Below are 12,302 nucleotides of genomic sequence, written 5' to 3'. Positions count from 1 at the left end.
TTGAGAAAATATCCAAATTCGGAGACCGTTATCGATCCGTGTCTTATACGCTTTCGCGCATGCTCAGTCGACGTACAGCCCGCGAAATTTAAAAACTCTTTGTTTTTAACACTTGCCCAATTGTACCGCGATTCGCGGGCATCTTCTAGTAAAACAAAAATCATTAAAGGTGCTCGTGTAGTTTAGGAAGCAAATACATATGGGAACTTTGAGATGTTCAGTAGCAGCTTTTAATTCAGTCGTTGTTGAAGTACTTCGGTAAGGTATTTACGTTAATCGACGAAAACGTTGTTTACACAACACGCTTTCCTAAAGTTTGTTCTATAGTCTCGGCATCTTTCAGAAGAAATCTTGTATTAGGTCATTTTCGAAATATTTAAAACAAAATATCTTCAAAAATTGATGATTTTTTAAAACAAGGAATCAAAACTTTATAATCAATATTATCTCGTCTTCAGAATGATTTGCAGAAAGGGGAAAGGGAGGCGTTAATGAGTTTACAAAACACCTCTTCCAGTTAATTTTAAAAGGTGGATGGAATTTTGGGCCTTTCGTAGAAACACAACACCTCACGGTATTTGAACAAAGTGTCCGGTAACAACATGGCCACAAGGATCATGTCATAACCTATGATTATCAAAAATTTCTAGAGCAGTAAAATTGGTACCGTCAATATTATTATTACCACTTGGCTGATACTTTTGCTGGTGGACTATTTGTTCCCGATAGTATCACTAGCTAAGTAGCCAGTACTCCTACCATGCTTTGTTTTAATTTGTTGTTATAAAATTTTGAATTCTTTTTAATTAAAGGATTTTTTCTCCCTCGTGGATAGCTTTGATTCCTTGTCCAGTTTTGAATTTACTTTTGTTCTATTTGTGGTTTTAACAACTCTTAAACGTTTGTATTATATTTTAGGCTTTCAAATATTTTGGCCAATAGATAGTAATAGATACATTTCTCACATCTGGTGCACAATGGGTACCGTCAATGTTATTTCAATTACCAGGAGTGTTGTATCCAATGTCTACGTCGGCAGCAAAAAATGTACAGTTAAAACTAACATTTGTTCTTTTTTAGGTGTAAAATACAATAAGTAAGGCGGTATCATAAATATTGGAGAAAAACATTTCTGAACGTTAAAATCATTTACTTAACATGATATTTTGATTAAATGAAAAACAATTCTCTATCAACATATTAATATTTCAAATTGGTCTATCTAAAATTCTAGAAAAAAAGCACAGTTCTCTCTCATTACAAATCCCTATATTGTACTCAGGATGTATTGTTACTACGATTATATCATTCAGATCGTCTACAGAAGACATTAGACTAAGATCCATTCATATCATTTCTAGAACCGTGTTTTAAACTTTCTTCCATACTTTGCAATTTGTCCATCATCTGAAAAAGTAAAAGAACAAAGATGAATTTAAAATCAATTAGAATGTCTATTAAGAAGTTATGAAAGTGTTTCCTTATTGGACAGATATGTGCTTTAAGTTGCAGCTAACTTATCAACTGTTAAAATACAATGAAATAAAACAGTCACGAGTCTGCAAATAATTAAACAAATACGTATGAAAAAGTTTTGATTTTAGTCAACCTTAGTTCGTACAGGATAAAAACAAAATTGTATATGTTATTATGAAGTAATAGATGGTTACCTTTTTCAAGGGTTTTTTTTTGTCTAATATCAAATCGAAATACAATATGCTGAATGGAAAATATATTATATCAATAAAAAGTAAAAGAAAGCAAAACTCGGGTTAATATTTACGGTCATCCGAATAATTCACCAGATCCTAAATTAAAACCTTCACTAAAGTCGGACGTTCATTTGGCTGTGCGATATGTATAAATACACAGGGCCATTTTCAATTAACTCTTTCAACAACTCTCTGTGGGGTTTTTAGGTGAATTCCTCTATCCAAAATATTCTCTTGCATGTTTCTACGTTTGCGTCCTTGATCTCAGCGGTCATCCTGTGCAGCACATACAACAATCCTTTTGTTTTAACGGTTAATTTAATCTTGTCTTTTTTTTCATTGAACGTTAAAGTAAACGAAAGTGAAAACCATTATCTTATGAATGAGCATGATGCCAATTGCATTTGAAGTCAAATGTCAAAAATATCAGAAACAAAAAATTAAATTATTTAAACTACAAACCATTTTCTTTGTATTTAATTCTGTTAAGCTACCTTCCAGATTTTCAAGTCTGTTGATTATCTGAAAAATGATAATAGATAATCAAACATATTCCGAGTATATGTAGTCTTCTTTATTGTAATAACATATTCCGAGTAAATGTAGTCTTCTTTATTGTAATAACATATTCCGAGTAAATGTAGTCTTCTTTATTGTAATAACATATTCCGAGTAAATGTAGTCTTCTTTATTGTAATAACATATTCCGAGTAAATGTAGTCTTCTTTATTGTAATAACATATTCCGAGTAAATGTAGTCTTCTTTATTGTAATAACATATTCCGAGTAAATTTAGTCTTCTTTATTGTAATAACATATTCCGAGTAAATGTAGTCTTCTTTGTTGTAATAACATATTCCGAGTAAATGTAGTCTTCTTTATTGTAATAACATATTCCGAGTAAATGTAGTCTTCTCTATTGTTATAACATTTAGTTATTACATTTAGATTAAGATTTTACAGTGACAAACTCATATTTATACATTGTATTTGCACAAAAATACAATTAAAAAAAAAAAAAAAACATAATTGTATGAAACAAGGATATGCACTTGCACAAACAACATGACGGATGCAAAAAAGTAAAAAAAAAAAAATACCGAACTTAAAGGCAAGTTCAAAAAGGCAAAGTCCAAAAATCAAAAACAAATGCTATCAATCAACAGAACAAGTGCAAAACAACTGCCATATCTCTGATTTGGTACAGGCAACATATGGAACAGGAACTGCTTACTTTGCCGTAGCACCTAAACTTACCCCCAGACTTTTTGTGGGGTTTGTGTTGCTCAATCTTTAGTTTGCTATGTAGTGTTTTGTGGAGTCGTCCGTTTTTTTGTTTTGCTTGGTGTTATTAGTTTATCTTCTGCCTGTTTTTTTTAAAGAATATGTTTGTTTACATACCTCTTGAGTTATCCTGTTATTACTCTCGTTTTGTATTTCTTGCTATGTGCTATTAGAGTCAGGTTCTCTCTGAAGCATTTATAAAAACATGATTTTATAGAAATAATGTTGACTGATTCTAATATATTTTTCTTGGTAGTGGCAGATACATGAATGCACAATTGTTTAAATTAAACACATTTAATGATATTGATAAATGCATGACCCTTTATTGTAATTAATAGGAGACCGTAAAACCTGAAAACAACACTTTATAAATTTCATGCGTCCGAAGCGCTTTTCATGATTTTTGTTCGCCAGGAACGCTCAATGACGACTATTTAAAAATTAAGGATGCATAAGAACCGAACTAGTTGAAGAGCTACATGACCCCTCCCCCCCCCCCCAAAAAAAACAAACAAAAAAAAAACAACTAAAGTTTATAGCCAAATTGATCTAATTCAGCTTTGTCGGAGGGAATTGAAACCTTAGTTTCTAAATAATTTATAAATTTATTAACGAGCAATTTTTCAAAAGTTTGTTAAAAATCATTTCAGTACCGAAATACTGACTACTGAGCTGATTATACTCTCGGGGATAAATAGAATACTAGCAGCGGTATCGACCCAGTGCTGTTAAAAATTAAAACAACACTTTATAATTTTCATGCGTTCGAGGAGCTTTTCTGGGTAAACCTTCATCAGGAATTTACGATGTCGAATATTTGAAAGCCAACAATGTTTAAGAACCGATACAATTGGAGAGCTACATGTTCAAGATACAATTTACATTTAAAACTCCTCAAATCTATACGTTTCACATATAGCTGTTTTAACATAGAATGAAAACCAAAACATGTTAAATTACCTTGATAAATTTCCGTATGCTACACTAATTTGGAATTGGGTAACACCCCTACGAAAACTACACAAATTATCTCAGTTTTTGTTCATTGCTTAAAACCCATATGACTACTACACCGATTATCTCAGTTTTTGTTCATTGCTTAACCACACACAGATTATCTCAGTTTTTTCATTGCTTAACGACACACCAATTACTACACCGATTATCTCAGTTTTTGTTCATTGCTTAACGACACACCGATTATCTTAGTTTTTGTTCACTGCTTAACGACACACCGATTACTACACCAATTATCTCAGTTTTTATGTATGGCTAAAAGGCACACCGATTACTACATCGATTATCTAAGTTTTTGTTCATTGTTTAACGACACACGGATTACAACCCGAATATCCAAGTTTTTATTTATGGCTTAACGACACACTGATAACTATATCGATTATGTAAAGTTTTTGATCAATGCTTAACACCCCACCGATTACTACGCCGATTATGTCAGTTATTGTTCATTGCTTGACGACACCCAAATTACTACACCGATTATCTCTATTTTTTTTCGTTGCTTAACGACACACCGATTACTAAACCGATTATCTCAGTTTCATTTATGGCCTAACGACACACCGATTACTACATCGATTATCACAGATTTGTTTATTGTTTACCGACACGCGGATTACCACACCGAATATCCCAGTTTTTATTTAAGGCTTAAGAACACACCGATAACTACATCGATTATGTCAGTTTATTGTTCAATGCTTAACACCCACCCGATTACTACACCGATTATGTCAGTTGTTCATTGTTTAACGACACCCCAATTACTACACCGATTGTCCAAGTTTTTGTTCATTGCTTAACGATGCACCGATCACTACACCGATTATCTCAGTTTTTGTTTATTGCTTATTGACACACTGATTACTATAACGATTATGTCAGTTTTTATTCATGGCTTAACGACACACCGATTACTACATCGATTATCTCAGTTTTTGTTCATTGTTTAACGACACACGGATTACTATACCGAATAATCCAGTGTTTATTTATGGCTTAACGACACACCGTTAACTATATCGATTATGTCAGTTTTTTGTTCAATGCTTGACACCCCATCGATTACTACACCGATTATGTCAGTTGTTGTTCATTGCTTAAGGACACCCCAATTACTACAACGATTATCTCAATTTTTGTTCGTTGCTTAACGACACACCGATTATCTCAGTTTTAATTCGTTGCTTAACGACACACCGATTACTACACTGATTATCTCAGTTTTATTTATGGCTTAACGACACACTGATTACTACATCGATTATCTCAGATTTGTTCATTCTTAAACGACACACGGATTACTACACCGAATATCCCAGTTTTTATTAATGGCTTAAGGGCACACCGATAACTTCATCGATTATATCAGTTTTTTGTTCAACGCTTAACACAACACACCGATTACGTCACCGATTATGTCAGTTGTTGATCATTGTTTAACGACACCCCAATTACTACACCGATTGTTTCAGTATTTGTTCATTGCTTAACGACCCACCGAATATCTCAGTTTTTGTTCATTGCTTAACGACACGCGGATTACTACACCGAATATTCCAGTTTTTATTTTGGCTTAATGACACACCAATAACTACATCGATTTTGTCAGTATTTTGTTCAAAGCTTAACACCCCACCGATGACCTCACCGATTATGTCAGTTGTTGGTCATTGTTTAACGACACCCTTATTACTACACCGATTGTCTCAGTTTTTGTTCATTGCTGAACAATGCACCGATCACTACACCGATTATCTCAGTTTTTGTTTATTGCTTATTGACACACTGATTACTACACAGATTATGTCAGTTGTTGTTCATTGCTTAACGACAACCCAATTACTACACCGATTATCTCAGGTTTGTTCATAGCTTAACGATGCACCGATTTCTACATCGGTTTTCTCAGTTTTGTTTATTGCTTATTGACACACTGATTACTACACCGATTATCTCAGTTTTTGTTCATTGCTTAACAACACACTGATTACTACACCGATTATCTCCATTTTTGGTCATTGCTTAACACCCCACCGATTACTACACCGATTATCTCAGTTTGTATTTATGGCTTAACAACATACCTATTACTGCATCGATTATCTCAGTTTTTATTCATTGCTTAACGACACAGCGATTATTCAGTTTGTGTTCATTGCCTAACGACACACTGATTACTACATCGATTATCTCAATTTTTATACACTTCTTAACACAGCATCCGATTACATCAGTTTTTGTTCATTGTTTAACACAATACCCGTTTACCCCCGTTTTTGATCATTGCTTAACGAAATATCTAATTATCTCAGTTTTTGTTAATTGCTTAACATAATTGTTTCTTTCACATCGATTTATGAAATTTATCATCGGTAAACTACTGTTGCATTAACTCCACGACACATTGAAACATTCTCTATTCTCGTAACACAATTTGCCAATAACAAATTTTATGAATAAAGTCGAGCAATCGATTGAACCGTCTTGACAGCCCGACTTTCTGTACTAGAAACTTTTAACGGCGGCCTCGATGGATAGATCAAAACAAACTGAAATATTCCATATTCAGAAAAAAATATCGTAGCCTATTGACAATTTTTTTATTTGTAGAAAATGAAACAACATGTTATAAATGTCATGCGTCCGAAGCGCTTTTCTAGATTTACCTTCATCATGAACGCTCAAAGAGGAATATTTGAAAGCCAAGGATGTACAAGAACCGAAACAGCTGAAGAGCTATATAACCTAAAAGGAGCTTAAAAATAGCGACATCTATCTCAGGTCAGCTTTGCATGAGGGAGCTGAAACCTTGGTTTCTCTATCATTTCAAAAATTTATAAACGGACAATTTAAAAAAGGTTTTTAATTAATAAATATTATACAATATGATTGAATTTTCAGTCATCTTTTGGTTGTATGAACATACTAATAGTGCCAACGTTGCCCAAAACACAATACTTTCTGTATAAAAAATCTATGTATAACGAATTGATTTATATGACATGTATGATTTAATCATATATTTACATCTAAATCGATCACTCGTATTCGACAATCAAAATTATTCACTGTTAAAACAAAAGAAAAGGTTTACCGTAACTGTGTTAACATCTATTTTCCTGCAAAAAAAAAGTTAATCGTCATCCGTAATAAAAAAAAAAATGCACATTATAGCAAATGTTTTTTCTTTATTTCAAATAAATTCTTGACAGCTGATCTGTCACATAAAGATCATCTTAAATCATCAAACCAATTATTACATGATTTCAGAAAACGAACGACTCGAGTAGGAACAACTAATTTGAAATATACGTGGTGACCTTAACAATGTTAGATCTGATAGATCTGAAATATTCTCCCCTCAGTGGAGACATGGCCAACACTTTGGCCATAACACTACGCCACTCGGACAACTAGACTTTATCTGTATTTATGGAAAATATTAAGAAGGAAATTTAAGATCATTGTCTTTATACCTTAAAAACATACACATTATATATGCAAACCAAAACCCCAAAACCTAATGTTTTCTCTTTTTTTCCGATCCTTCAATTGCACACATTATAACTTGATGTTTAGAGTTTAAGGATGTAGTCATTTCAGGTTAAGAAATTTTTGTCAGATGTTCGGACTCCTTGGGTTTTCCCTACGATACAAGGCAAAATATTTTGCCCCATATCATCCTTTTTTCTTTTCCTAGAAGACTTTAATAAAAGGTCATTACTAAAATTTAAGCAGATTCTAGATTTCTTTTCTTACGATTTGAGATCCAAATAATGTCAATGCTAAATATAAGGCTAAAGTCCGAATCAAACTTATCACGCCATTTTCTAAAAATCAAATATCTCGAAAAGGAGTGCCATAACCTATCATTATTTTGAGATTATTTTGTTTCTTAACCAATGCTCTTCTGAATTATAATATGAATATTAAATTCCAGATTTTTTAAGATTTCACCTGAAAACATCTTTATGTGTGACACCGTCCTTACTTGTTTGTAATATTGGCCACTTGACGACGAAAACACATAGCTACAACAGTTTAAACATTAATCAAGCTCTATTAATTTTTTCTTCACATATACAACATGGACAACATGTATCTTAAAGGAAAATACAACTTTTATTTGGAAAGATTAGATTTCAAATAAAGAAAAAGAAGAACACACTGTCTCTATAATTCATTACATACCATTCAAATATACACTACAAATAGACAATAATGCATTGAATAGTATATTTACCCTTGGTCTTCTTGAGCCTTTGTCTCCTCTGCTTCTGTCGATTTAAGTTGCAAATCATAATTAGAATCAAGGAGAAAAACTGAAAGTAAAGCATCAAATACTTTTACGATAACTATCAATAGTTAATTTAATTTTTTTTTTAAATATTTTTCATTTAAGACTTCATGTAATATAGGGACACTGGTTTAACGTCTTTTTAAACAACGAATGAATATTCTGTAATTGGTACTTCACTTAAATACACGAATAAAGTGAACAACACCTATTTTTTATCAAAATAGATTATTTTGAGAAGTGTCAACACTAGATAACTAAAATCATAATATAGATATAAAAAGATGTGGTATGAGTGCCAATGATACAACTCTCCATCCAAGTCACAATTTGCAAAAGTAAACCATTACAGGTCATAGGTACTTTTACATTAAAATTCCTTCTTAAGGATATCACCAAAACAAGATTACGAAGCATCTTCAATTTTCCAATTTGAAACAGATAGACGACTTCAAAGTAAATAGCAGACTTGGTCAAATTACCATTTTTCTGCAGCAACATACCCCCTTGTCATGGCGTTAACATATTTTAAACAATGATTTACGCCGGTGAATCGTTACACTTTACAAACTTCATGATTAAAAAAATGCTTCAACACAGTTACCCCCTCCCCTCAAGGGTGACTGGCGAATAGAAATATGGTCACCATTGTTCTTCCTTCGACCCGAGTAAAACTATCGCAAAAGTGGGACGTCCGATCGGCTTTGAGGGATGTACAAGTTCGCAGCCACGTTCGGTCAGAATTGGGACGTTAAATTCGATACTTCATGTAAAGAGAGTGCCACGTTCTTTGTACGTTAGGAACCCTTGCAATAATTCTTTGAGGGGTCTGAGGTGGCCTGTTGTAAGGCTAAATTTCTGTTACTATCCAATGTACCCTCATTTTCCCGTGCCAGTACAGATTTTTACCGACCTTCATCCCGGACCGTCTCTATTACAGGAATTACCTATTATATGTATTGTTAATTTGTTCTCGTCCAGAATATGCATGAGATATTTGCCACTGGACGTTAAGCAACTAACAATCAATCAATCAATCAACACAATTAAGTGGAAAACGACTGATATCAACATACATAGGGTTAACGGTTTAGAAATTGTTGACCGATACGCTATGCTGTGTACAAACTCACTAGCGACATGTTTTTGCTCTTTCGGATAACAGAATAGTCGTGCGATATGTGAAAGTACAGTAAAGGCTCAATTGTGACATTTAGAGTAAGTGTGGATACGCATTGCGGTTGTTGGTTAACCAACAGACGCTTACCCTTTCGAAGCAACCTTTTGGAGTTCATTTGATTCCACCAGTTTTTAATTATTAACCTTTCTTTTAAATGTCTGCAAATTTGCTAATCTAAACAAACGGTACGAAAATCTTCTATTTTTGAAATGTACACCATACCTCTGACAAATTGTGGGTGATGATTAAGCTCTTTAGTACGATCATTTTCGTCAGAATTCTGCTGTCGTAGATTTGCGCAGAAAAGCCACACAATTGCAACTACTGTTCCCGGTAAGGTAAGTAACTGGAGGTGTATTGGAAATATTGTTTGGATACTATATTCCTCAAGAAAAGATGTCTGTAGCTCAGACCAATAAATCATCGATTTTGTATGGACGTCCTCAAAAATGTTACTGAAATTCAATTGAGCAAGTGTGTCAAATTCGTTTCACAAACAATATATGTGTTTATCTTTGGAAAATATGTCTGTTTGGGTTGCTCACCAACATTGTGTCAATATAACGGACATATAAGCAACTGTCATACAAGAAGAAGGTTTATTTTGTTATAAAACCAGATAAAACCACCATTTTCGGAAAATGCTTCTCCATGTCAGGAATATGAAAGTTGTTTTCCACTCGTCCATTTGGTTGCAAACGTTTGATTTTGTCAGTATTTATGGACTTCCACTTTTTGAATATACCATGGAGTTCAGTATTTTTGTCATACTTTTTTCAAATGCAATGTTGAAGAGTATTAAAAACCAAAAATTCCGATAAATTGTGCCATACGGATAATACGATATATTCCTGGGATAGACAACAATTAGTGTTCCAAATAATTTAACATTTAAAAGAGTAAATTTACAAAAAAATGAATTCAGTTATCTTTCATACATGTATCAATAACAAAGTGCTGACTACAGGATTTGTAAATAAAGGCAACAGCAAAAGTCATAAATCGATTGAGAGAAAACAGATCCGGGTTACAAACTAAAACCGAGGGAAACCCTTGTTGACGAAATGTGTTAATCCGTTGTCACAGATAACATTTGTTTAACGAAGCAGACAGGAGTACAGACAAAATAACAACATTTGTAAGTGTTTTCTGTGATTAGAAGCATATTTATTAGTTCAATATTTCCTTAGTTTAGTTTTTTATGTTGTGTTATGTATATTATTGGTTGTCGTTTGGTCGTTTTTCGTTTTTTTCCATTGGCAATGTCATTTTGATTTCGAATTCTGAGTTTGAATTTTCCTCTGGTATTTTTAGCCTCTCTTTTGTATAGATCTGAGCACATTCAATATCATGTTTTTTTGCATTGTTCAGCGTATACCATTTACTTTATACCTGTACATAGCTATCAAAAGATTCAGCATTATGACTACTGCTATCAATGCGTAAAGGGCTTTTAAGTAAGGTGTAATGTATAAACCAAGTTTCGTTGGACATCGCGGTAAAACTCCACTCACATCACTTTCATATATTGTCTTGTTGAAGGTGCAGTTCGGTTCAGTCACTAAGATTGAATGAGACACAAAATTAGAAACAGAGAAGCAATAATAAACTAATTTTACCAAACAATTTTGTACAGTTCACTTGAGAAAGAGTTGTTCTTATTATTATAATTTACAAATCTAATAATTTATGCTCTTATGAACCCTCTCTTTCAAAACATGTCAAGTTTAATTTACAATTTGGTGTCTCAATTTTATTGCGGGAAAAGAAAGTATATCTTATTTATGAAGATAGATAGAATAATAATCTTAACCATGTCACAATTGTTATAAAAAAACCGATTAGCATAGTTTCACAAAATAGAAAACAGATAAAAATAAAGTGTATGAATCATGTATATTTATATAATAACAAAATCAATTCTACAAAAATGATTTTAAGACTGTCACAGTAAAATGTGTTCGTAAATAAACAGGTTTTACGTAAGATGAACTAACAAAAACATCTTGCAAATTTTATTTCACATCTGCTCTCAAAATGTTTACTTGCGTTAACCCAAATATATATACACAGATATAAAATCTTTATGCATTTATTAGATCAAAGTTGATTAAAGCCGCGCTAGATTTCTTGACGGTGTATCTATTAAGTTATGTAAATTAAAGTTTGATCTATCTAGTCTTTTTCCTTGAAACAAAGGCAAACAGCAAGAGCACACGCTTTTTAAATGCTGCAAATAATAAACCAGTAGGAGTACCGTATTCGGAAAGTAAAAGATTTATATATTTTAAAAGATGCTAAATTGATATTTAAACTCATGAGTCGAAAACGAACTGAAAAGCAGATAAATAGTATACAAAACACAACATAGAAAACTGAGCAACACGAACCCCACCTTAAATTGAGAGTGATCTCAGGTGCTCAAGAACGGTAAGCAGTTCCTGCTCAATATGTGGCACCCGTCGTGTTTCTCTTGTAGGTACAAACACGATGATAAGTCTTATTCGGTAGGTCAAATCGATGACAAGAGGACGGGAATGAATGTGGTTATAACAATTGGTACATATCCGTCGTCATATGTGAAACAAATATTGCATATCGGTCAACCAACTCGTGATGGCGTCCGTAAAGTGTTCTATTGATTAATTGATTGGTGTTTAAAGCCACTTTCAACACTATTTTGCTATTTCGTGGCGGTAAGTTTTTATGGATGGAGGAAGCCGGAGTCCCCGGAGGAAACCACCGACCTTCGGTAGGAATAAAATGTTCGAAGGAATGATTTTAAAATCACCGCTTGGAACAC

At 33.1% G+C, this 12,302-nt stretch overlaps 1 protein-coding gene and 1 long non-coding RNA gene across 4 annotated transcripts in view; both read right to left on the bottom strand.

The window, feature by feature from the left end:
- Window positions 1-1,091: 1,091 nt before the first annotated feature.
- LOC127732412 (uncharacterized) lies at window positions 1,092-7,380 on the bottom strand. The gene is made up of 4 exons (XR_007996240.1): window positions 7,117-7,380; window positions 3,114-3,182; window positions 2,175-2,234; window positions 1,092-1,407 (listed from the first exon to the last, which is right to left on the bottom strand). It is a non-coding gene; the product is annotated as an uncharacterized LOC127732412 (long non-coding RNA).
- A 2,279-nt stretch (window positions 7,381-9,659) lies between these two features.
- LOC127732399 (transient receptor potential cation channel subfamily M member 3-like) overlaps window positions 9,660-12,302 on the bottom strand; it is a 208,273-nt gene continuing 205,630 nt past the window's right edge. For all 3 annotated transcript variants that reach the window (XM_052241436.1, XM_052241437.1, XM_052241438.1), the window contains 2 exons: window positions 10,892-11,060; window positions 9,660-9,954 (listed from right to left, as the gene is read on the bottom strand). In XM_052241436.1, the coding sequence (XP_052097396.1) occupies window positions 9,669-9,954; window positions 10,892-11,060 (455 nt within the window). In that variant the 3' untranslated portion in view covers window positions 9,660-9,668. The remainder of the gene's footprint in view (window positions 9,955-10,891; window positions 11,061-12,302) is intronic.

The sequence above is a fragment of the Mytilus californianus genome, unplaced genomic scaffold (assembly GCF_021869535.1).
Source record: "Mytilus californianus isolate M0D057914Y unplaced genomic scaffold, xbMytCali1.0.p SCAF_24, whole genome shotgun sequence".
Lineage (NCBI taxonomy): Eukaryota > Metazoa > Mollusca > Bivalvia > Mytilida > Mytilidae > Mytilus > Mytilus californianus.
This window is presented reverse-complemented; position numbering and strand designations above follow the sequence as displayed.